Here is a 26,641-nt window from a genome sequence, read left to right as displayed (position 1 = left end):
ACCAACAGGGGTCTTACTCAGGTTTGCCTTTGGCTGCTTCTGCACTGTTCACTACTCACTCACTATTAGGCCTACTCTGTAATTAATAGATTGAGTTGCGACTCGTGTTTCTTCTGCGTTCAGCATGCAGTCTTCTCTGTCTTCCCTGTGTTCTGTGTTCACCCCAATGGGTGTTGCTGGTAGAGTACCAGTCTCTAGCTAACAGTCCACTGGTGTCGTTTACGGCAATACAGTTATCTTATTATTGATATCTACATAGCGCATTGATGTGAATCACACTGCTGCTCTCTCATTTAGCTATTTGTGCCGTACGGATTGTGGTTGTCGTGGATGGTTGTTCACAAATCTAGAGGTGTATTTGAACCCAATGATGCTTGAATTCCAGAAGTTTAAGTTGCCTAGTTTGCCTTTTTGAAACCAGGTGGACAGCCAGTGAAAATGTGCTCTTGCAACAGCTGTAAAGTGCCGATCCCAGCCTATGGAGTAAAAGTGGGGCTTTTATTGTTCAATCTAATTCATGGTGATAAAATCAATAATCCACGGGCCTAATGGACACATGCTCAAACCTTGAATGAGTAGGTGTGTCCAAATTTTTGACTGGTACTGTATATATCCATTGATTCTTGAAGAATATAACTTCTAAATGCCTCATGAGCTTAGTTCAACTGTCACACTCCACGAGAACCCAACATATAAACTTGTTTTACTCCAATGTTTGTAAACGTTGTAAATGTAAACAAACACCCTATAGCCTCATAACATGGTTAAAACAATAATTTTGATATCGCGGACGGTCAGTCCTTGCATCTTTAGCTCTGTCTATTAATCTTAGTGGTAGCGTTTTCTCCAGGCCCATCCCTCAGCTTTTTACCAAAACAGAGGCGGGTCGACCATTTCGTTATTATTGTTTCATCTGTGGATTGGCCCTTTAAACAACTGCATATTATCAATGTATTAAAGTGTCGCCAACAAAAAGGTAAACAATAGGCCTGTAGCAAATGCCGAATTTGTCATTCATTTTTCACATGTAAATAACACTTTTCAGTAGTGTTCAAAGCATGCCATTCCATGAGCGCAGCATTTATTTTTCAACTCGAATCAATGAGCCCAATCTGTCATCCATGACAACAAAATCATAAACAACAGAGTAGGGCTGGCTAATAAGTTAGGTAATAAGCTCAGGTAAAACAATTTGGCTAATCTATACTTTCATATTTCCAAGTCCTATTCTTGAAGATCAAGGGGTATAACATTTATTGGCGTGACTGGAATTCTGATAGACTTTGGTTTTTAATGTAAAGATATAATTGAATTGTATTATTATTATATGTAGTAGAGTGATGGGTTAGAAGAAGCCTACATAACCAACCCATAAAGTAACATTTTACATCCATATATGGCCAGCTATGTAAACTTTAACATTGATTTATCCTGCAATAGATGTTGTTCAATTGGTAACATTTTTGTCTTCTTCTAATGCCACTTAAGGGGAAAGTAATCTAAAAAATAACTGAATGTAATCAAGATTACGTTACTGATTTACAATTTTGGACAGGTAACTGTAACGGATTACATTTAGAAAGTAACTTACCCAACCCTGAACACACCACCCCGTAATGTCAAAGTGGATTTAAACATTTTTAAAAAATTTCTTTTACAAATGAATAAAAATGAAAAGCTGAAATGTCTTGAGTCTTCAACCCGTTTGTTATGGCAAGCCTAAATAAGTACAGGAGTAAAGATTTGCGTAACAAGTCACATAAATAGTGTTTAATGAAATAGTGTTTAACATGATTTTTTGAATGACTACCTCATATCCGTACCACACACATGATCTGTAAGGTCCCTCAGTCGAGCAGTGAATTTCAAACACAGATTTAACCACAAAGACCTGGGAGGTTTTCCAATGCCTCACAAAGAAGGACATCTATTTGTAGATGGGTAAAAACAAAGAAAGAATACATTGAATATCTCTTTGAGCATGGTGAAGTTGTTAATTACACTTTGGATGGTGTATCAATACACCCAGTCACTACAAAGTGACAGGCGTCCTTCCTAACTCAGTTGCCGTAGAGGAAGGCAACCACATAGGGATTTCACCACGAGGCCAACTTTAAAACATTTGGCCAGTTGGAGTTGGAGTTTAATGGCTGTGATAGGAGAAAACTGAGAATGGATCAACAACATTGTAGTTACTCCACAATACTAACCTAATTGAAGGAAGCCTGTACAGAATAAAAATATTCCAAAAACAATCCTGTTTGCTACAAGGCACTAAAGTAATATTACAAAAACTGTGGCAAAGCAATTCACTTTTTGTCCTGAATACAAAGTGTTATGTTTGGGGCAAATCCAATGCAACGCATTACTGAGTACCTCTCTCCATATTTTCAAGCATAAAGTGCATTCGGAAAGTGTTCAGACCACTTGACTTTCAACATTTTGTTACCTTTTTCTAAAATGGATTAAATTACATGTTTTCCTCATCAATCTACACACAATATCCCATAATGACAAAGTGAAAACTGATTTTTTGAAAATGTGTTTACATTGATCATCCTTGAGATGTTTCTACAACTTGGTGTCCATCTGTGGTAAATTCACTTGATTGGACACGATTTGGAAAGGCACACACCTGTCTATAGGGTTCCACAGTTGACAGTGCATGTCAGAGCAAAAACCAAGCCATGAGGTTGAAGGAATTGTCCGTAGAGCTTTGAGACAGGATTGTGTCGAGGCACAGATCTGGAGAAGGTCCCCAAGAACACAGTGGCCTGCATCATTCTTAAATGGAAGAAGTTTCGAACCACCAATACTCTTCCTAGAGCTGGCTGCCCGTCCAAACTGATCAATCGGGTGAGAAGGGCCTTGCTCAGGGAGGTGACCAAGAACCCGATGGTCACTCAGACAGAGCTCCAGAGTTCCTCTGTGGAGATGGGAGAACCTTCCAGAAGGACAACCATATGTGCAACACTCCACCAATCACGCCTTTTATGGTAGAGTGGTCAGACGGTAGCCACTCCTCAGTAAAAGGAACATGACAGCCCGCTTGGAGTTTTCCAAAAGGCACCTAAAGGACTGAAACAAAGCTTGAACTCTTAGGCCTGAATGCAAAGCGTCACGTCTGGAGGAAACCTGGCACCATCCCTACGGTGAAGCATGGTGGCGGCAGCATTAGGCTGTGGGGATATTTTTCAGCAGCAGGGACAGGGAGACGAGTCAGGATGAAAGATGAACGGAGAATAGTACAGAGATCCTTGATGAAAACCTGCTCCAGTGCGCTCCTACGGTGCCTACTTTCTGAAGGCACCGTAGGAGCAAACCCAGCTTGAAATAAGCTATGTCTAGGGTTGCACATTTTGGGGAATATTCAGAGGTTGAAACTTTCCATAGGAATTAACAGGAATGTATGGGAATTAACAGAAATATATGCAAATTAATATTAATGCCATTTAAATGTTGTTTTTTGCATTGAGTATATTTATCATATGGAGACAGACATAAACATTTGACCTTATCATAAGTGGACATAATTGCAAATGATTAAATCCTTCCAATAGAAGTAAAAAAATAAAAAAAAATAAAAAAAACTATTTAGTTACGAATTAACATTAATTAAATGAGTTGACTCTTCACATGGGATGATTTCACTGAACAACAAAAGGGAATATTGAATGATCCCCAATGATCCATCGCATTTCCCCAAAACGTTTTCAACATACATCTGTAAAATGATAGTCTAGAAACTGAGGCTTTGGTTGTCTTCCTCTCAGGCTTCCATGTCTTCTCCCTGGACCTCCTCAATGTCCACCTTCTGAACATCAGACTCTGAGGCCTCATCTTCACTGTCACTTTCCAACCTTGTTGAGGATGGCTCGCCTCAAATTTGCCCGGATGGCCACCATTTTTTCAACCCTTGTATTGGTCAGCCTGTTGCGTGCTTTGGTGTGTGTGTGTGTGTGTTCCCAAACAAGGACCAGTTGCGCTCTGAGGCGGCTGATGTTGGTGTGACTTGGAGGATGATGGAGGCAACAGGGGAAAGAGCCTCAGATCCACAAAGTCCCTTCCATCAGGTGGCTGATGAGATATGTTGGCACGACTGCCATATTGCATCTCCATCCCAAAGTCCTTGCTTGGAAGAGTACTTCGCCAGACTGCCAAGAACCTTGCCCTCATTCAGGCCAAGGTGGCGAGACACAGTAGTGATGACACCATAGGCCTTGTTGACCTCTGCACCAGACAGGATGCTCTTGCCAGCATACTTGGGGTCCAACAAGTACGCTGCGGTCCGTATGGGCTTCAGGCACAAGTCTTCACGCTTTTTGATGTATTTCAGAACTGCAGTTTCCTCTGCTTGGAGCAACAGTGAAGTGGGCAGCGCAGTACAGATTTATTCTCTTACATCTGCAAGCAGAGTCTGAACATCAGACAGGATGGCATTGTCTCCCTCAATCTGTGCAATGGCTACTGCTATAGGTTTCAGGCTGCTTACCACTCTCTCCCAAAATACATCATCCAGGAGGATCCTCTTGATGGGACTGTCCATATCGGCAGACTGTGATATGACCATATCTTTGAGAGACTCCTTCCCCTCCAGGAGACTGTCAAACATGATGACAACACCACCCCAATGGGTGTTGCTGGGCAGCTTCAATGTGGTGCTCGTATTCTTCTGACTTTGCTTGTTGAGGTAGATTGCTGCTATAACTTGATGACCCTTCACATACCAAACCACTTCCTTGGCTCTCTTGTAGAGCGTATCCATTGTTTTCAGACCATGATATACTTGAAGAGCAGATTCAATGCTTGAGCAGCACAACCAATGGGTGTGATGTGAGGGTAGGACTCCTCCACTTTAGACCAAGCAGCCTTCATGTTCGAAGCATTGTCTGTCACAAGTGCAAATACCTTCTGTGGCCCAAGGTCATTGATGACTGCATTCAGCTCGTTTGCAATGTAGAGACCGGTGTGTCTGTTGTCCCTTGTGTCTGTTCTCCTGTAGAATAATGGTTGAGGGGTGGAGATGATGCAGTTAATTATTCCTTGCCCACGAACATTCGACCACCCATCAGAGATGATTGCAATACAGTCTGCTTTCTCAATGATTTGCTGGACCTTCACTTGAATTCTGTTGAACTCTGCATCCAGCAAATGAGTAGATAAAGCATGTCTGGTTGGAGGGGTGTATGCTGGGCAAAGAACATTCAGAAATCTCTTCCAATACACATTGCCTGTGAGCATCAGAGGTGAACCAGTTGCATACACAGCTCGAGCAAGACATTCATCAGCAATTCTCTGGCTACGTTCCTCCATTGAGTCAAAAAAACATCTGATTCCAGGAGGACCATGAGCTGTTGCTATCGATAAGGTGTCTGATTCATCATTTTCACCTCGAATAGAAGTAGATGGACTTTTGTCAGAGATTGCTTGTTGTGAGCGCTGAGGGAACTCTATGCACTTGGCTAGATGATTATGCATCTTTGTTGCATTCTTCATATGATTTGGCACAGTATTTGCAAATGTGCACAGCTTTTCCTTCTACATTAGCTGCAGTGAAATGTCTCCACACATCAGATAGTGCCCACGGCATTTTCCTGTAAAGAGTAGAAGAAAAAAAAACACATCAAATTCCATGTACAGATAAATAGTTAAGCAGTTAGATTAAACAACTCCTTTGTAAGATAAATGTTTTAAAATGAAACATGTATGGAAACAGGTGAATTAACACTCAGTTAGGAGGCTCAAGCAAGCTAAAACCCACATGGTAGCAAAAACTAACTAGCAGAAATTGTTAACAAGTTAGAAATGATTTAAACACATTTTGCTGTAGGCTACTATTTACTTGTTAACAAAAAATAATGTATGTCATATAAAATATATTGACCCCACCCAGTATTGTCATCAAAACTTACCAGAAAGCATGTAGTCCTTGGCTCAGACAGTGTAGTAGTGTGGGCTCAATAGCATCTCATTAGTGTGGAAGATCTTGAGAATCAGCTGTACATGTGATGGAAGAATGCACTGAATGCAGACAGTTGCAATTCCATTGAATTGGGGATAGTTTAACCAAATTATGCCACAAGACCTAGAATTGCCTTATGTGTATCCCACAAAAAAAGGTTCACTGTTATAAGCTAACTTTAAAAAAAAAAATGATTTTAAGTAAAATTCCCAAAAGTCCTGGGAAAATTCCCGGAAATTTCCCGGAGAGTTTCCGACCCTTTGCAACCCAAGCTATGTCTCTCTCTCTGCCCTGTATACTAGCGTGCAGAGGGTGTACTTGTACATTTAGCTGCCTCAAGCTACAGAAACAGAAGATGGGCTCTGCCCTATGGACTGTTCTGGCTCCTCCAAGGCTACTTCTCTCTGTTGTTGATAGTTCACCTCAGCAGCCAACATGCACAACATTGCCTCTCCAGGCCGGAGGGTAGAACTGCCAAGGGAACTAACTAAGATGACTTCTTTGGAAACAATTACACTGAACAGAAATATAAATGCAACGTGCAACAATTTCTAAGATTTTACTCCAACCACGTACTGAATAAAAGGTCTGAATACTTATGTAAATGTAATATCAGTTTTTTATTTTTATACATTTGCAAAACTTTCTACAAACCGGACATGCTGTGGGGATGTTTATATACTCCATCACTCTCCTTCTTGGTCAAATATCCCTTACACAGCCTCATTTTCCTGTTGAAATACAAATGATAGTCCCGCTAAGTGCGAACCAGATGGGATGGCGTATCACTGCAGAATGCTGTGGTAGCCATGCTGGTTACGTGTGCTTTGAATTCTAAATAAATCACTGACTGTGTCACCAGCAAAGCATCCCTACACCATCACACCTCCTCCCCAATGCTTCACAGTGGGAACCACACATGAGGAGATCATCCGTTCAGTTATTCTCATAAAGACACAGTGGTTAGAACCAAAAATCTCACATTTGGACTCATCAGACCAAAGGACAGATTTCCACCGGTCTAATGTCCATTGCTCGTGTTTCTTGGCCCAAGCAGGTCTCTTCTTCTTATTGATGTCCTTTAGTAGTGGTTTCTTTACAGCAATTCGGCCATGAAGGCCTGATTCACACAGTCTCCTCTGAACATTTGATGTTGAGATGTCTTACTGAACTCTGAAGCATTTATTTGGGCTGCAATTTCTGAGGCTGGTCCTCTGCAGCAGAGGTAACTCTGGGTTTTTCTTTCCTGTGGCGGTCCTTATGAGAGCCAGTTTCATCATAGTGCTTGATGGTTTTTGCAACTGCACTTTAAGAAACTTTCAAAGTAATTGAAATGTTCCAAATTGACTGACCTTCATGTCTTAAAGTAACTGTCGTTTCTCTTTGCTTATTTGAAATGTTCTTGCCATAATATGGACTTGGTCTTTTACCAAATAGGGCCATCTTCTGTATACCACCCCTACCTTGTCACAACACAACTGATTGGCTCAAACGCATTAAGAAGGAAAGAATTTCCACAAATGAACTTTTAACAAGGCACACCTGTTAATTGAAATGCATTCCAGGTGACTATCTCATGAAGCTGGTTGAGAGAATGCCAAGAGTGTGCAAAGCTGTCATCAAGGCAAAGGGTGGCTACTTTGAAGAATCACATATGAAATATATTTTGATTTGTTTAAAACTTTTTGGGGGGTTTACTACATGAGTCCATATGTGTTATTTCATAATTGTTATGTATTCACTATTATTCTACAATGTACAAAATAGTAAAAATAAAGAAAATAAGTAGGTGTGTCCAAACTTTGGACTGTGTGTGTGTGTGTGTGTGTGTGTGTGTGTGTGTGTGTGTGTGTGTGTGTGTGTGTGTGTACAGTCCGTTCAGAAAGTATTCAGACCCCTTTTTCCACATTGTTACGTTACAGCCATTTTCTAAAATGTATTAAAAAGTTTTTCATCTCTCATCAATTGACACACAATACCCCATAATAACAAAGCAAAAACAGTTTTTGAATTTTTTGCAAATGTATTACAAATAAAAACTAAAATATCGCATTTACTTAAGTATTCAGAGCCTTTACTCAGTACTTTGTTTAATCACCTTTTGGCAGCGATTACAGCCTTGAGTCTTCTTGGGTATGGCTACAACCATGGAACACCTGTATTTTGGGAGTTCCCATCTCTGCAGATCCTCTCAAGCTCTGTCAGGTTGGATGAGGAGCATTGCTGCACAGCTTTTTTCAGGTCACTCCAGAGATGTTCAAGTCCGGGCTCTGGCTGGGCCACTCAAGGACATTCGGAGACTTGTCCCGAAGCCAATCCTGAGTCGTCTTTGCTGTGTGCTTAGGGTCGTTGTCCTGTTGGAAGTTGAACTTTCGCCCCAGTCTGAGGTCTTGAGCACTTTGGAACAGGTTTTCATCAAGGATCTCTCTGTACTTTGCTCCGTTCATCTTTCCCTCGATCCTAACTAGTCTCCCAGCCCCTGCAGCTGAAACATCCCCACAGCATGATGCTGCCACCACCATGCTTCACCGTAGGGTTTCCTCTAGATGTGACGCTTGGCATTCAGGCCAAAATGTTCAATCTTGGTTTTGTCAGAACAGAGAATCTTGTTTCTCATAGTCTGAGTCCTTTAGGTGCCTTTTGGCAAACTCCAAGCGGGCTGTCGTGCCTTTTACTGAGAAGTGGCTTCCGTCTGGCCACTCTACCATAAAGGCCTGATTTGGTGGAGTGCTGCAGAGATGGTTGTCCTTCTGGAAGATGCTCCCATCTCCACAGAGGAACCCTGGAGCTCTGTCCGAGTGACCATTGGGTTGGTCACCTCCTTGACCAAGGCCCTTCTCACCCGATTTATCATTTTGGATGGAAGGCCAGCTCTAGGAAGAGTCTTGGTGTTTCCAAAATTCTTCCATTTAAGAATGATGCAGGCCACTGTGTTCTTGGGGACCTTCTCCAGATCTGTGCCTCGACACAATCCTGTCTCGCAGCTCCACGGACAATTCCTTCGACCTCATGGCTTGGTTTTTGCTCTGACATGCACTGTCAACTGTGGTTCCTTATATAGACAGGTGTGTGCCTTTCCAAATCGTGTCCCAAACAATTGAATTTACCACAGGTTGACTCCAATCAAGTTGTTGAAACATCAAGGATGATCAATGGAAACAGGATGCACCTGAGCTCAATTTCGAGTCTAATAGCAAAGAGTTTGAATACTTATGTCAATAAGGTATTTCTGTATTTAATTTTTCATACATTTGCAAACATTTCAGAAAACCTGTTTTCGCTTTGTCATAATGGGGTATTGTGTATAGATTGAGGGGGAAATTGATTTAATCCATTTTAGAATAAGGCTGTAACGTAACAAAATCTGGAAAAATGGAAGGGGTCTGAAATACTTTCTGAATGCACTGTACATGTATATGGAGGAAACTAGCTACCTGCTGAGAGTAAACCAATGGTAATTGCTTGGTTATGAACATCCTCTCTACCCCACTGGCTCTAGTGAATGGTGCTGCCTTGGGGTAAGGTTTGTGGAATAAACTTTTTATGTGACTCACTCAACATGACATGATTTGTAAGTCAATAAGTTGTTTTTAGTCCAGCGGATAAGAGCCCAAAAATCCCCCAAAATAATCAAATCTGTCTGAATGCATGAATCTTGCTATTTTGACAGCCACACTCATAATGCATATTGTTCGTCCTTCCCCAGGACCAGCTAAAGCCTGCGTTTACAGTGGCCAGCCTCCCGGGCACCACCAGTACCCACGCACCTACGGCCCCCACCACATCCACCACCATGCAGGTTAGCAGCGGGCCCTCCTTCCCCATCACCAACTACCTGGCACCCATCTCCGCTAGCAGCAACGTCAACGGCACAGTCCTCAAGACCACCGGTGCCTCCGGAGGGCAGGTCATGCAGCTGCCCAGCGGCTTTACCTTCATGTCAGGTACCTACAGCAGGAGAGACACTGGCCTTTATGCTATGCTATACTTTACTATAATATAATTAAGCAATTAAGGCCTGAGTGGGTGTGGCATATTGGCAATTATAAACTGGGTGATTCGAGCCCTGAATGCTGATTGGCTGACAGCTGTGGTATATCAGACGTATACCACGGGTATGACAAAACATTTATTTTCACTGTTTTAATTACCTTGGTAACCAGTTTATAATAGCAATAAGGAACCTCGGGGGTTTGGCCTATATACCATGGCTAAGGGCTGTGCAGGAACTCTGCCATGCGTTGTGCGTGTTGACCATATACCACACCCCCTCATGCCTCATTGCTTAATTATACCACAGCTAAGGGCTGTTCTTAGCCACGACGTAAAGCGGGATACCTTATCGCCCCAACAATGGTATATGCATTGGTTGAAGCTCAATGTTAAATTCAAATCTCCCTACCATCATATCTAAGCCAATATGACACCATGTCGAGAAAATTTCCAAAATCGACTTGATTGGAGGTACACAACAAATTCTCCGCCTCTCGTCATGATCCGTCCTGCCATTACTGAGAATCACTATACCAGATTTTTGACAGGGTCGATAGAATTAGGGTCATCAAACCTAGTACAAATTCTAGAAGTCGGATTAAAACGAGGCTACAGCATCCATAAGGTGACAATTAGACTTGGATCCATTTTGACTGAATACGTTTGTAGGTTCAACAGTTTGTATTAAATTTATAATTTTTCGCTCTCGTGGACATTTCAGACCAACAATGTGTCACTTTTTTGTAGCATTTCTGACAATGCTAACATATTTTCAGCCGGATCTCAGAGTTCTAAAACCGGGACCAACAACTCGGTTGCTGCACAACAGCCGCAGCTAGCTAATAGCAGCTGTAGCTAGCTAACACCAGTAGAAGAGAAGCAAGCTACAAGCAAAGGAGACTAGATAGCTAGGTATATTTTGCAATGGAAGGTTTTTCATATGGCTGAAGTCATCTGTGTAAACTAAATCAGAGCACAAACAAATAAGCTAGCGAACGTCCTTGGCTGCTAGCCAGTAGTTACAAGCCAACGAAACTGTACTATAGTTGTATAGATCGTGCACCAACCACAACTCAATGTTGACAATATAGCCTAGCTAGCTATAGTACATTCTTCCATAATGCTTCGCTAGCTAAGTAAAGTTTATAGTCAACACCAAACACTTAACTTATAAAACATGGAATAGGCATTGCTCATCAAGCTACTCCGGCATGATACAGTCAAACTGGCTAGATAGCCTCCACTTTTCTGGGAAGGCTTTCCACTATTAATGTGGAAAAGCCTTCCCAGATTTGTCTGTTGGACTGCCAGATGGTGAAGTGTGATTCATCACTCCAGAACGCGTTTCCACTGTTCCAGAGTCCAATGGCGGCGAGCTTTACACCACTCCAGCCGACGCTTTGCATTATGCATGGTGATTTGTAGGCTCGTGTGCAGCTGCTCGGCCACGAAAACCCATTTCATGAAGCGCCCGACGAACAGTTCTTGTGCTGACGTTACTTCCAGAGGCAGTTTGTGACTCGGTAGTGAGTGTTGCAACCGAGGACAGACAATTTTTCTGCGCTTCAGCACTCGGCGTTCCCATTTTGTCAGCTTGTGTTGCCTACCACTTCACGATTGAGGCATTGTTGGTCCTAGACGTTTCCACTTCACAATAACAGCACTTTACAGTTGACCGAGACAGCTCTAGCAGGGCATACATTTTGCAAACTGACTTGTTGGAAAGGTGGCATCCTATGATGGTGCCACATTGAAAGTCACTGAACTCCTCAGTGCGGGCTATTCTACTGCATGGCTGTGTGCTCGATGTTATACATCTGTCAGCAACGGGTGTGTTTTATTTTCCAAATGTTAAAGTTTGGTTCATTTTAGGTTCTGAATGAAAGGTGAATTAAAATGTATTTTAACGAACGTTGAAAATACGTATTTTCCGGATGTTGATATTGGGTTAATTTTCAGTTCTGAATGAATGTTAAATACTTTCTCTAAATGTATTTTTTAATACCCCGTTTTCTCCCCAATTTCGTGGGATCCAATTGTCCCATTGCTGCAACTCCCGTACGGACTCAGGAGCGGCAAAGGTCGAGAGCGGTGCGTCCTCCAAAACACAACCCAGCCAAGCAGCACTGCTTCTTGACACACTTCTCGCTTAACCCGGAAGCCAGCCGCAATTTGTCGGAGGAAACACCGTACACCTGGCGATTGTGTCAGCGTGCATTGTGCCCGGCCCGCCACAGGAGTCGCTATTGCACGATGGGACAAGAACATCCCTGCCAAACCCTCTAACCCGGATGACGCTGGGCCAATTGTGCACTGCCCCATGGGTCTCCCCATGCGGCTGGCTGTGACAGAGCCTGGACTCGAACCAGGATCTCTGGTGGCACAGCTAGCACTGCGATGCAGTGCCTAACACGGAACCCAAACCGGCTGCGTGCGTGCGCCATTGTGCATAAATGTATTTTGTCCCCCCACACCAAACGCGATCACGACACGCAGGTTAAAATATAAAAACAAACTCTGAACCAATTATATTAATTTGAGGACCGGTCAAAAAGGATTAAACATCTATGGCAATTTAGGTAGTTAGCTTGCACTTGCTAGCTAATTTGTCCTATTTAGCTAGCTTGCTGTTGCTAGCTAATTTGTCCTGGGATATAAACATTGAGTTGTTATTTTACCTGAAATGCACAAAGGTCCTCCGCCAACTAATTCACACATAAAAAGGTCAACCAAATAGTTTCTAGTTATCTCTAATCCTTCCAGGCTTTTTCTTCTCTTGACTTTATATTGCAATTGGCAACTTTCATAAATTAGGTGCATTACCACCACTGACCTCGTTCGTCTTTCAGTCACCCACGTAGGTATAACCAATGAGGAGATGGCACGTGGGTACCTGCTTCTATAAACCACTGAGGAGATGAGAGAGGCAGGACTTGCAGCGCGATCTGCGTCAGAAATAGAACTGATTTCTATTTTAGCCCTTGGCAACGCAGACACTCGTTGGCGCGCGCGAGCAGTGTGGGTGCAATAATTGAATAACATAGATTTCAAAATGTATTTTGCACGCGACGCGAGCGGTATGGTCAGCCTGTTAGACCACTGCACCACTTGGGAGGCCTTTCTAAATGTTTTTACTGTAATGTACTGCACTCTGCTGTGCTCTACTGCAGTGGTTCTCAAACTTCTCCTCGGGGACCCTAATCGTTTCATTTTTTTTTTGTTACTCTGAACTAGCTATTCAAGAACTTGAGGATTTAGTACACCTGATTCAACTTGTCAACTATCTCTGGAATAGATCAATTACATGGAACTGCCTGGGGTCCCCATGGAGAGTTATAACCACTATTCTACTGTGCTGTCCAAACTTGTACTGTCCAAACATGGATGTCTATGATTGGTTCAGATTTGGTCCAGTCCGGACGAGACCAAGTCTGAACCAAACATAGACATCTAGGATTGGTTCAGATTTGGTCCGGACCAGAACAAAAATAAACATCCGTGGATGAGATTCCCTAAAAACGGGTTCGGAGAACATACGCAGCAGGTTAGAATTAACATGGCAGGTTAGGCAAATTGGGTTTAGCGAAAATGCTCTCTATTGATATTCACACCCTCCCCTCTTTAAAGGGAGAATCCATATGTTTTGCATAAATGCAAATAGCCATGTCAATGAATTAATAGCCAGGGCCCGTTTTCACGATAGCGATGGAACTTAAGGTTACGAGTGTTTTAACGATGCATCGTTTCTATGAAGGCCGCAAAAATCACATGCGTTTCCCAAAACATCACATAGGGAGAACCTTCAGTAAGTGCGTGGATAGAGCATATGTCGATACTGATAGGATCGAAAGAAAGGCGGCACTGCTCTTGGATCCATTCAAATGTTACCTTAACATTCAATTTTGACAATGGATCAGCTCCTAGAAATAAATGATCACCTTCAGAAAGTATTCATACCCCTTGACGTATTCCACATTTTGTGTTACAGCCTGAATTCATAAATGGATTTAATTTATGTTGTTTCTCGCCCATCTACACACACTACCACATAATGACAAAGTTAAAACATGTTTTTTGAATTATTTTGCTAATTTATTTAAAATGAAATACAGAAATATCTCATTTACATAAGTATTCACACCCCTGAGTCAATACTAATGTATTGCCTTTTTCAGCGATTACAGCTGTGAATCTGGGTAATTCTCTTAGCTTTGCACACCTGAGTTGTACAGTATTTGCACGTCATTATTTACAACATTCTTCAAGCTCTGTGAAGTTAGTTGTTGATCGTTGTTAGACGGCCATTTAAGTCTTGCCATAGATCTGAAAGCTGATTTAGGCCAAAACTGTTACCAGGCCACTCAGGAACATTCAATGTCATCTTGGTCAGCAACTTGTGTATATTTGGCCATGTTTTAGGTTACTGTCCTGCTGAAAGGTGCATTTGTCTTGCAGTATCTGTTGGAAAATCGACTAAACCAGGTTTTCCTCTACGATTTTGCCTGTGCTTAGCTCTAGCTCCATTTATTTTTATTCTGGAAAAACTCCCTAGTCCTTGCCGATGACAATGATGCAGCCGCTGCCATGCTTGAAAGTATTAAGAGTGGCACTCAGTGACGTGTTGTATTGGATTTTCCCCCAACATAACATAAAGTGAATTTCTTTGCCAAATTTTTTGCAGTTTTACTTTAGTGCCTTATTGCAAACAGGATGCATGTTTTGGAATATTTTTTATTCTGTACAGGTTTCCTTCTTTACAATCTGTCATTTAGGTTACTATTGTGGAGTAACTACAGTGTTGTTGATCCATCCTCTGTTTTGTCACAGCCATTAAACTCTAACTGTTTTAAAGGTGGAATATGGAGAAATCGCTTTGCCATTTCCTGGTTGCTAAAATTCAAATATTGGCCTAATTTCAGTTTATGTGACAAAACAAGCAAGTATGGTGTAGGGAATCATTGTCCCATGTAAACCGCTGTGAAATATATTTCATCTGTTTTTGTCTTACTGTGTGTAGTATTAGTGTTGTATTTTGAGATGGGTTTGAATAAGCTAAGTAGCCAATATGCAGAGGGTAGCATAATTTGTTTGATTCTCTGTAATAATGTTATGGGAACAATAATGCATTTTATTTTGTAAAGTGGTTTCTTGCATCAAACAACAACATTTTCAGTCACCTCCTTGTCTGAAGGACAAGTAGATAAACAGGTTAATGTCAAGACCTGTATGTTTGTTTTTTTCTTCAAAAGTCTCATGGAATGTAGGTATACATTTAACACCACACATTGGCTGCTACTGTAGGCTGAATGATAGAACAGCTTTTTCCGTGTTAAAATGTTATGGGATTCATTTTATCCATAGTTTTTTTTAATGGTAGGCCACTCTGGTAGGCCTACATTATGATCAAATAACCACAATAGCCTACAGTTAAAACTAACTTTAAAAATAATAATACTACTAACCCAATCCTCTTCGGGGGACACATTTTTGTAAAAATGAAGAGAAAACACCTAAATAATATCACAAGACCAGTCCTTTTTTTTAATGTTCATTACATGCAAGACATATTTCATGTAGTCCTCATTATATCCTGTTGTATTCCGACAAAAAAAAGGTTGAAGGAAAAAGGAACATAGATTCTAATGGGCGCTAATGACTGCAAGTAAAAATACGTCTTAGGCATCACACTGCCCATAAAGGAATACCCAAGTTTAACTTACAATCGACTCTGACACAGCCATGGCACGATAGCCAAGAACACATGCAGTACTGACAATCCAGAGTGAGTAAACCTGTAAAACCAACCCATACACATTTAGTTTTTATTCCAGGGTCGTTGCTCTATCACCTCGGCTGTTTTACACCTAGGCCTATAACATTAGGATCAAGAATATAAAAGGTAGCATTAATAGCTTATATAGAAATATATAATATACCTTTCTCTCACTTACAGAAGTGCATCCATAAGCCAGTTATTGTAATGTGCTACCGTTAACTTTAATCCGTTTATCCCAGTGTTAACCAGCCCGCCACACACTAGAGACAACAACCCTGTTGACAATACCTAATCTATTTGCTGGTGTGTATCCGAACAATCATCATTTACATTTTTTACATTGAGATGTATTTTTTAAATGTAAAAGGGTAATAACACCAATTATTCTAGGATCATATAGGCCTATTCCAATAAAGAACCTAGGCAGGTTTTTCATTATATAATCCTTTGTCCTAGCCCTATAATAAATCTATTCATATTTATTACGTTTTATCTTAAAAGCGAATCGTTCCGATTCACATCGTCGAACAAGGGCCGCACTATATAAAAGGGAAAGGAAAGGGGGTCTACCTAGCCAGTTGTACAACTAAATGCATTCAACTGAAATGTGTCTTCCGCATTTAGCCCAACCCCTCTGAATCAGAGAGGTGCGGGGGGCTGCCATAATTGACATCCACGTCTTCAGCGCCCGGGGAACAGTGGGCTAACTGCCTTGCTCAGGTCAGAACGACAGATTTTTACCTTTTACCTTACCTTTACCTCGGGGATTCGATCCAGCAAATTTTCGGTTACTGGCCCAACGCCCTATATATAACAGCTTTTAAGTCATAGTATACCCAACCTCTACAATTAGGCCATGTATCATATCAAACTAAAAAAACAACCTTGGTATTTCTAATGTATAATCTTCAAATTAAAAAAATACAAATTCATAAAGAAAAAAGGTCATCCTTACCCATCTTCGCATCCCCCTTCCCCTAAATCTAAACCGGATATTACGTACATATAGTCCAAAATTCCATATTGCCTAAATAGAAAAAGGCTAAGTTCATCATACCCATTCTGCATGCATTACCATAAATCCAACTTTATTTGAAGTCCACATAGTCCACGTTTCCATACTGCATGAATAAACATAAAAAATTAAGTTGTTAATGAAAACTGTTTTGGGTAAAAAACAAATGAATCCATATTTGTACTGTGTAATGCAGTGTAAATATGTATTGGGACTACTTCAACAACAGAAGGTAGCTATCACTCACAGCCACGTTGTAATCTTCGAGTCCTTGAACATTTGGTTGTTTACATAATTTATCGACCACTAGACGAATTTCTCTGCTTGGAGCCTTTTGAAATTGGGGTACAGGGCACGTCGTCTGCACTATTTCATGGGGAAATTGTTAATGAATAGAGAATGGGGTGTAATTCAATTCCCTACCCTGTTGTAACAAGGCAATTTTCATTTTGTAGTGGGTTAGCATAACTACGATCGGACGGGACCTTCCCTCTGCTCTGCCACCGAAACGATGTGCCCTTTTGAAAATCAATTGTTTCCTCCTGTTCGTCCATCATTTTGAGATTACGTTTCATGAACACTTTTACTTTTTCTTCCGTTGACTGATATTTTTCGTTTTCATCCTCCTTTATTCCCATTATAACAATATCTTTTTTCATACTTCTGCACGTTAGATCAAGTAATTCGGCTTTCATTGTTTTATTTTCATACCGTAGCCTAGGGAGTCCACGGTAGTTTTCAATGTCTTATTTTCCGCTCATATTTTCTTCCATTTTATTACTGTAATCCATTCCTGTTTAAAAGACCTCAACCTCCCCCAGTAGCCCAGGTAATATAACCCGTTTTTTAACTGTTCGCTCATACTTGTAAGCAATGCTCTATCTTCTGGAGACATAGTTATAAAAACGACCCTCTCCGATGTTACATTTTGAATCTTAGACGGCGGCTTCCCTCCCGTTTCGCTCCATCAGAACTCGAGGAAAGGTCTTCTCTTGTTCGCTTCGATGTATCCGTTTCTTTTTCGAGCATATCAAAATGCTGCTCAATAAATAGTTCTAGATTCTCTATTATCCAGAATGCTTGTTTCGTAGTTATCAGCTAATCCTACATTTTTGTGATGAACTAATGGGACAAGTGCTTACAACGCTGGCGTGGGTACAGCCTCAGTGTTCACAGTAAACGCGAGCTGGAAGTTGCACAGAATTTTCACAACATTCAAGTTTGTGCCTAGCAGACCTGTTTGGTTCTAGGGTATTTGTAAAGTATTTGAAAATAGTTTATAATAGTATTTGAAATTATTTAAATACTTTCAAATACTTCAAATCGTATTTGTTGATTTGGTTATTATTGAAAAAATATATATAATTTGAAGAAAAAAAAGCTCAAATATTCAAATACAAATACTTGATTAAGCATGTATTTGAACCCAGATCTGGTCCGTCAACATGATTTCAATTTGAATCATCTTGCCACGACGTCGAGGTGGTTCGTGGCAGTAGCGTGACTTGGTCTCCACTTAAACAGCTGTTTATATTTTGCCGCGTTTCACATCTCCAGGAAACCCTTTCAGCTTGGTTATATTTGACATGAATTACAAAGCCCCAGTATCCACGAAGGAAACAGCTACATCCAATGTGCTCATGCCTTTGATTTTCATTGTAGGAGAGGAATAATTAGGAGGTCCAACACAATGGCCATCCCCTAGTCTGCTGCTGGTCTCTGCCTATAATTGGTCATGAATATTCAGTGAAGATTAGGCAGTTCAATTCTGAAATTATCATTTCTTTTTAATTCATGGAGCCCCTGCTCAGATGGAGTGTTTTGGAGCCAGATGTGCCCCTTGTAATAGGATTTGCTATCTATCTGGATCTGGGGCTCCCAAGTGGCACAGTCATTGTAAATAAGAATTTGTTCTTAACTGACTTGCCTAGTTAAATAAAATAAAACATCTGTAGGTAGCCCACCAACCACAAGGAAGGCATTTGTACATGTTTTGCATTTTGAAATCTGTGTAATTTAAGATGGCTATCGTGATTCCTCAATAATATTTTTTTCCGAACGGGGTCTTAGCGTATATTTGCGTTGCCATAAATAATTGTATTGCTCTGACTGGAATATTGATATTAAACGAGATCAAATTAGTACAGGAGGTCCAGGTCTACTAGTAAAAATGGACATCATTTTAAGGCATGAAATGGTAGCTGCTGTTACAGCCATGTAATACAGGGTAATAACCACCTTAAAGCTTAAGAAGTCTTAGTTTGATTGAAATAATTTTTTTTTTTTTTTTAAGTTAATGTAGTGGTGCAATCACTGACATTCTAAAGTATTACCCTTGTTGTGATGTCTGCTTGTAGTGATAGTGTGGCTAACCAACTGAGTAGCGCAGAGATGTTGTTCTGGGTACCGAGGTAGAAGATCTTTCTCTCCCGCTCCCTTTCTCTCCCATTATGACAGCAGGCTGAATCAACTCACTCACTCACTCACTCACTCATCCTTTTTCCCCCTCCTGCAGCAGGCACTCCTCTCCCTCCCGGCACCCCCACCATTCCGCTCAGCCAGCTGCACCAGCACTCCCTGGCCATCCCGGGACAGCGGGGCCAGAAGCTCACTGCATCACAACTGACACAGCAGGGCCAGCAGGCCGTCTTCCGATTCCCCGCTGCAGTCTCCCTAGGTCAGTCTGTCGGGAGCAAGAGACTAGTCTGTGTCTGTTGAGAGACTATTTTGTCTGTAGGTCGACAGAGACAAGTTTTCCCCTTCCTATATTAATGGGTAAGCGGGCATCCCGGAGCTCTGTAACAGAAGTCCCTGCCCCCAGTTGTGTTTTTTGAGATTCGCAGGATGATAAGGTCGGTGTCTTGTGGGCTTTATAAAACACATTTGATTTGAAATGTTATTGGGTATAGGCCTTGCTACATATTTCCATAAAGAACTGGTATTCAATGTTTTAGTGGTGTGGATGTAGTTAGTCATGGTCTGATTTGTGCTCCGGGAAAAAAAGAGGGAAACTTGTCTGTCTGTGGCTGCAGAGGGGGATGTGCAGTCGTGGCCAAACGTTTTGAGAATGACACAAATATTAATTTCCATAAAGTTTGCTGCTTCAGTGTCTTTAAATATTTTTGTCAGATGTTACTGTGGAATACTGAAGTATAATTACAAGCATTTCATAAGTGTCAAAGGCTTTTATATACAATTACATGAAGTTGATGCAAAGAGTCAATATTTGCAGTGTTGACCCTTCTTTTCAAGACCTCTGCAATCTGCCCTGGCATGCTGTCAATTAACTTCTGGGCCACATCCTGACTGATGGCAGCCCATTCTTGCATAATAAATGCTTGGAGTTTGTCAGAGTTTGTGGGTTTTGTTTGTCCACCTGCCTCTTGAGGCTTGACCATAAGTTCTCAATGGGATTAAGGTCTGGGGAGTTTCCTGGCCATGGACCCAAAATATCAATGTTTTGTTCCCCGAGCCACTTAGTTATCACTTTTGCCTTATGGCAAGGTGCTCCATCATGCTGGAAAAGGCATTGTTTGTCACCAAACTGTTCCCAGATGGATGGGAGAAGTTGCTCTCTGAGGATGTGTTGGTACTATTCTTTATTCCATTCTGTGTTCTTAGGCAAAATTGTGAGTGAGCCCACTCCCTTGGCTGAGAAGCAACCCCACACATGAATGGTCTCAGGATGCTTTACTGTTGGCATGACACAGGACTGATGGTAGCACTCACCTTGTCTTCTCCGGACAAGCTTTTTTCCGGATGCCCCAAACAATCGGAAAGGGGATTCATCAGAGAAAATGACTTTACCCCAGTCCTCAGCAGTCCAATCCCTGTACATTTAGCAGAATATCAGTCTGTCCCTGATGTTTTTCCTGGAGAGAAGTGTCTTCTTTGCTGCCCTTCTTGACACCAGGCCATCCTCCAAAAGTCTTTGCCTCACTGTGCGTGCAGATGCACTCATACCTGCCTGCTGCCATTCCTGAGCAAGCTCTGTACTGGTGGTGCCCCGATCCCGCAGCTGAATCAACTTTAGGAGACGGTCCTGGCGCTTGCTGGACTTTCTTGGGTGCCCTGAAGCCTTCTTCACAACAATTGAACCTCTCTCCTTGAAGTTCTTGATGATCCGATAAATGGTTGATTTACTGGCAGCAATATCCTTGCCTGTGAAGCTCATTTTGTGCAAAGCAATGATGACGGCGCATGTTTCCTTGCAGGTAACCATGGTTGACAGAGGAAGAACAATGATTCCAAGCACCACCCTCCTTTTGAAGCTTCCAGTCTGTTATTTGAACTCAATCAGCATGACAGAGTGATCTCTAGCCTTGTCCTCGTCAACACTCACACCCGTGTTAACGAGAGAATCACTGACATGATGTCAGCTGGTCCTTTTGTGGCAGGGCTGAAATGCAGTGGAAATGTTTTTTGGGGATTCAGCTCATTTGCATGGCAAAGAGGGACTTTGCAATTAATTGCAATTCATCTGATCACTCTTCATAACATTCTGGAGTATATGCACATTGCCATCATACAAACTGAGGCAGCAGACTTTGTGAAAATGTATATTTGTGTCATTCTCAAAACTTTTCGCCACGACTGTACTAGGAATAACAGGCATGAGGCAGGCATGAACTTTAGTTGACTGTACGTAGGTGTATGAAACCATGTCCAAAACTGTATGGGGCAAACTAATATTCCTACCATTTATAAGAGTTCTGACAGTAAGATTATAATAGTGTACAGGTGAGTGATCAGCTGTTTTGTGTTGCCTGTTCCCCTCCAGGGGGAGGGATGACCCAGCAGCTGCAGGCCATCCAGGTGCACCCCACCTCACACACCAACGACAGCAGCTCGGAGATCTCCCAGACCTCGACTGTCTCCTCTGGTAACTCTCCTCTGTCTGACACAGGGCTGTACAACCCTGGTTATGTGTGATAAGCTCTATCCAGAGTCTAACTTATCTCTCTTGAGTGAACTGAGTGGGTGGAAGGTTGTAGTCTACAATACTGAGGGGTCAACTTTAGTTGAACAGAATTGACTTTTCCCTCAGTGATACAGTGCCATCTGGTGGGCAATGTCTCTTTTAAACTTCTCACTTTGTCTCATACACTAATATCTTTTCCCCACTCCCCCAGCGACCATTGTCACGTCGTCTGTGCCCACGTCCATGGCGGGGCACATGATGTACACCAGCCCCCACACAGTGATGTACGCCTCCAGCCCCTCGGCCATGCAGGTGTCCCACGGACAGGGCCAGGACACAGGTGAGACCACGCTTGACTACAGTAGGCTACGCTGGGACACAGGTGAGACTACACTGGCTGTGGGTTAATGGGGGAGGTTGATTGATGTATGATTCAGACCTCCGTTCAATTAGTATTTTTTTCTTTCAATTTTTTTTTAGCTGGGTGTATTGAGCTTGAAATGCTATGAAATGCTCCAAAAATTGCAACCTACCCTATCTGGCATTCCAGGCAGGCTTAATCAAATGCTCAAAGGATGAAAACGCATACTGTTTGAACCCAGGTCTGGTATGAATATAGCTACGTAGTCGGGAGGTTGACTATGACAGGCTAGTGGGTTTGACCCCGACCCCAAAGTGGGGTGGTATAGCCTACACAGCATGCACGTAGTCTCTGTGTATATTCAGTGGTAAAATGTTAGTTTAGATGAGAGGGCTGTGTTCTTCATGTTTGTATGTGTCCGTCTCTCTCTGGCTAGGTGCTGTCCCTCAGGTATTCCTTACGGCACCCTCAGGCACCATGCAGATCCCTGTTTCTGCAGTGCAGCTACACCCAGTACGGCAAGACCTACATTTTACAAGTGAAACTCTCATATTCTCTCTGCAACCAGCATGCCACTGACCTGCACTAATGCATCCGGACAGAGCACTGTTTATCACTGTGGAGGGGTAGGGTTTGGTCTGCCTCCTGTACTGTTAGTGTATGTGGATGATCTACTCCTATGACATTTGGGGCTCCAGAGTGGTGCAGCAGTCTAAGGCACTGCATCTCAGTGCTAGCGGCGTCACAGACCCTGGTTCGATCCCGGGCTGTATCACAACAGGCTGTGATCGGGAGTCCCATAGGGCGGCGCACAATTGGCCCAGTGTCGTCAGGGTTAGGGGAGGGTTTGGCCTGGGGTAGGCTGTCATTGTAAAATAAGAACTTATTCTTAACTGACTTGCCTAGTTAAACAAACATTAAATAAAATAAAAAATAATGTTTGGACAACACTGCACGGAACATTATTGAAAGATATATGTTCTTTGGAAGACTTTTTATTTTTTTATTGAGAAAGTCATTCAAAGTCAGGCAAGATTGAGATTTAAATAGATTGGCTTTTTATGTGAGTGAATGACTAAAGTTTAGGAACAGAATATAAACCATTGTGTTTCACAGAGCCTTAGTTGGAGTACAATAGCTACAGTACACTATAATAACACAAATGACCAAACTCATGCAAAGTGATGCTTTTAGAAAAAGAGAGGATCAAAAAGAGAGGATTTCAGTTAATCAATTTAATGTCAATAATTTTGTGCTTAGGTAGCAGGTTGGGCTCAATTCCAGTCAATTCAGGAAGTACACAAACATTCAAATTCTCTTCAATGCTTTTCAATTAGGAGCATTTTGAATTTGGTTTACTTCCTGAATTGCCTGGAATTGAAATGGAATTGACCCCAACCCTGTTAGGCAGGTGTATTGTCTGGCAATTTAGCAAATTCATCATAGTGGGCAGAACAAGCAAGGAGGTGGGCAGAGCCAAGCATGAGCTAGTGAGATCCTATTGCCTCGTTCTGGCATGTAATTGCATATTTCCGTGGGGGAACGCCTACTCTGTCAAGTGCACGTGTCCAATAACTCAATTCGCCCTTGCACTCCTAAACAATGACATTTCAAATGAACTTTGGCAAAGGGTAAAGTCTACAAAACTGTTCATAACATATTCCAGTTTTGGGAACAGAAAACTGTATTGATATCAACCGTTTCATCGATGAGAAAATTCGTAGAATGTCGGGCAAAATCCATTTTCTCCCCCTGGCGGCCACTCGGCTTCCTCTCATCCCCATATTTGGTGCTGAGTGGAAATGCCAACCGAATGCTTCAGATTTATACATCCGGCTCATTGTTCTGTCTGTGGTGGACCCATGCTGAGCATAGAGTTATGTTCCCTCTTCTTTCTCAATGTCACTTTAATTCTCTTTGACCTTTGATTGGTCTGCAGTGGCGCATGCTGATGTTGATGTGCTGTGTTGCAGATGGTGATTGGTCAGCAGTTGAGCAGCAGCAGCAGTAACCTGACAGAGCTGCAGGTGGTCAACCTGGACACCACACAGAACACTAAGAACGACTGACAGACACACTGAGCCTCAGGGAAACTGGCCAGACATCTATTTATTGATGCCTTTCATCAGCATTTCATTTTACAGCTCTGTGTGTCGCATTTACATTACAATTCTGTAAGTATGCACACGCATGGAAGGGTATGTGCGTCGGTAAGCTTTGTATGTGAGTCGATGTTTGAAAATGCGTATGTATTCATTCACTAAAGCATAGAAAGGAATTGAGATATTCACTAAATCCTCCTTTTGGAATACCTTGTCTTTAGTATTATTTTTTGGGGGGGTGGGGGTCTGTAATTATTTGTCAAGTGCACATGATGCAGGTGCTGCAGCTCCACACGTCAGCCAAAGAGACATTCACGTGTGTGAATGTTTGTGTGTGTATATATATATGTATGTGTGCAAACGTGGGATTTATAAATGGGAAGGGTAAGGTGGCTTTGAGGTTATAAAGACATTTGTAAATGTACATAATTATTTTTTAATTGAATCAAATTGTATTTTCGGCCTGTTTGTGCGATGGCATATAGTTGTTTTGTATATGCAAGTCATTTGCATATAGAATAAATTAATTATTTATACACTATGTACACCCGCTCTTTCATGACATACACTGACCAGGGGAATCCAGGTGAAAGCTATGATCCCTTAATGATGTCACATCCACTCCAATCAGTGTAGATGAAGGTGAGGAGACATGTTAAAGAAAGATTTTAAGTCTTGATACAATTGATGCATGGATTGTGTGTGTGCCATTGAGGGTGAATGGGCAAGAGAAAAGATTTAAGTGCCTTTGAACGGGGTATGGTAGTAGGTGGCAGGCGCACCAGTTTGTGTTAAGAACTGCTGGGTTTTTCAGGTGCAACAGTTCGCGTGTGTTTCAATAATAGTCCACCACCCAAAGGACATCCAGCCAACTTGATCCAACTGCGGGAAGCATTGGAGTCAACATGGGCCAGCATCCCTGTGGAACGCTTTCGACACCATGTAGAGTCCATGACCTGAAAAATCGAGGCTGTTCTGAGGGCTATTTCTTATAGTTGGCTAACTAACCTTACTAGATCATATATTCTGAAGCGTAAAATATATTCTGGTAAAAATGTATAATTTAATTATTTAAATTGAGTCGGCTGGATAAGCGAATGATCCTGCGTTGTGAAATATAAGCCACAAGCCAGCGTGTGCCAAACAACTGACTGACAAGGGTGACATCTTTCCAGAGTGAGCCACAGTGACCTCTTCACACCTTGCCAGTCACAGTGCTGAAGGACTGCGTCTACTGGTGCCTGTAGGGCCATGTAGGTTACTGAAAGTTATTTTCGCTAGTCTGGGCAGTTGTAAGCAGGGCACTAGCAAGCTCCTGTGTCGGTTAAGAAATAGACATAATGCCAGGATGAAACACTGAACTCAAATGGTTCTGCTATTCTCATTTAGCTTAAATAAAAAAGGGTATTTTCTCTAGGTGTCAGTAATGTATGAAGGGTTTGTTAGTCTCCTTATAACCATACCTGGATTCGTGTATTATATAATATGCTTAATTATGCTAGGTGGGGTTTGCACTTTTGAGACTTATATTGGTTCCATCACAACAGGCAGGCTCAATCAAGCACAACTTATGTATATGAACCCAGGTCTGGTTATAACATGGTTGATCAATCAACCAATACATCTATACAATGTCATATTGCCTCTGAACCATTTAAACATGCTATACTGGCTTTTTCGTTTAACTGTGTTCATGAAGAATAGTGAGGTTTTAAGGGTACTTCGAAAAGTTACTGTTAACCCACTACAAGTTTTAAAGGAAACCCTTATATCCATCAAGTGTCACTTCATAGTATTTATTTGGAGAAATAATGGTATTTGACCCAGTTAGGACCCACTTTACCAAGGTGGATTGGGGATAGTGAGAGCACCATTTTTTTCCCTACCACAGGGCCTCTTTTTCATAGTTGTGGGTTTACGTTCTCATGAACGGAATTGAAACGTCTGTTTATTTTACAAGAGCCTTGGACTTTAGCTTTTACTGTACATTAAACTCATGTATTTCTCCCATCCCAGGAAATTGTTTCACCAGTCAGTGGAATATTTTTGTGTATATATGGACTGAGCTGACAATGTATTGAGCAAGTTCATGCAATGCTTTTATTTTTTTGGAATTTGCAATCAAAAGGCCGAGATTCAAGCCGATCGTGTTTGTAGACATTGCGTCTTTTAAAGGCAAGGTTGCGGAGACCGCATTCAAGATCAGCTGTTCAGATTGACCGCTCAATTGTAAATTCTTTAATGTCAAGTGCGCTATAATTGAGGTTTTGGATGGAATCCCGGCCAAAGTCTTGTGGGTTAGAAGTTGACATTTGTTATCTCAGATCCTTCTAATGGATCTCAAAAAAATTATTTTTACTTTTAAAAGGAGATCATGAATAAATGGAAGCGCAGTCATGGTCAAATATAAATGGTTGTTTTGTTTCCGTACTTTTGAATCTAAACGTCACCATATGTACAAAACTTTTGTAATAAAAACAAATTAAACCTTGAATGCATTTTGTCAATTTG

The 26,641-nt window shown here is 41.7% G+C and overlaps 1 protein-coding gene across 4 annotated transcripts in view; it reads left to right on the top strand.

Annotated features, from left to right (window-relative positions):
• The window catches only part of LOC129836020 (serum response factor-like), a 63,600-nt gene extending 36,976 nt beyond the window's left edge, over positions 1 to 26,624 (top strand). The window contains exons 3-8 of one of the 4 annotated variants that reach the window (XM_055901758.1): positions 9,669 to 9,906; positions 19,262 to 19,423; positions 21,527 to 21,628; positions 21,879 to 22,007; positions 22,465 to 22,566; positions 24,002 to 26,624. In XM_055901758.1, coding sequence (XP_055757733.1) covers positions 9,669 to 9,906; positions 19,262 to 19,423; positions 21,527 to 21,628; positions 21,879 to 22,007; positions 22,465 to 22,566; positions 24,002 to 24,039 — 771 coding nt within the window. In that variant the 3' untranslated portion in view covers positions 24,040 to 26,624. Of the gene's footprint in view, positions 1 to 9,668; positions 9,907 to 19,261; positions 19,424 to 21,526; positions 21,629 to 21,878; positions 22,050 to 22,464; positions 22,567 to 24,001 lie in introns of all 4 variants that reach the window. The other 3 variants (XM_055901756.1, XM_055901757.1, XM_055901755.1) reach the window with 3 other exon arrangements.
• The last annotated feature ends 17 nt before the right edge of the window (positions 26,625 to 26,641 follow it).

Source organism: Salvelinus fontinalis, chromosome 37 (genome assembly GCF_029448725.1).
Source record: "Salvelinus fontinalis isolate EN_2023a chromosome 37, ASM2944872v1, whole genome shotgun sequence".
In the NCBI taxonomy this organism is placed as follows: Eukaryota; Metazoa; Chordata; class Actinopteri; order Salmoniformes; family Salmonidae; genus Salvelinus; species Salvelinus fontinalis.
This window is presented reverse-complemented; position numbering and strand designations above follow the sequence as displayed.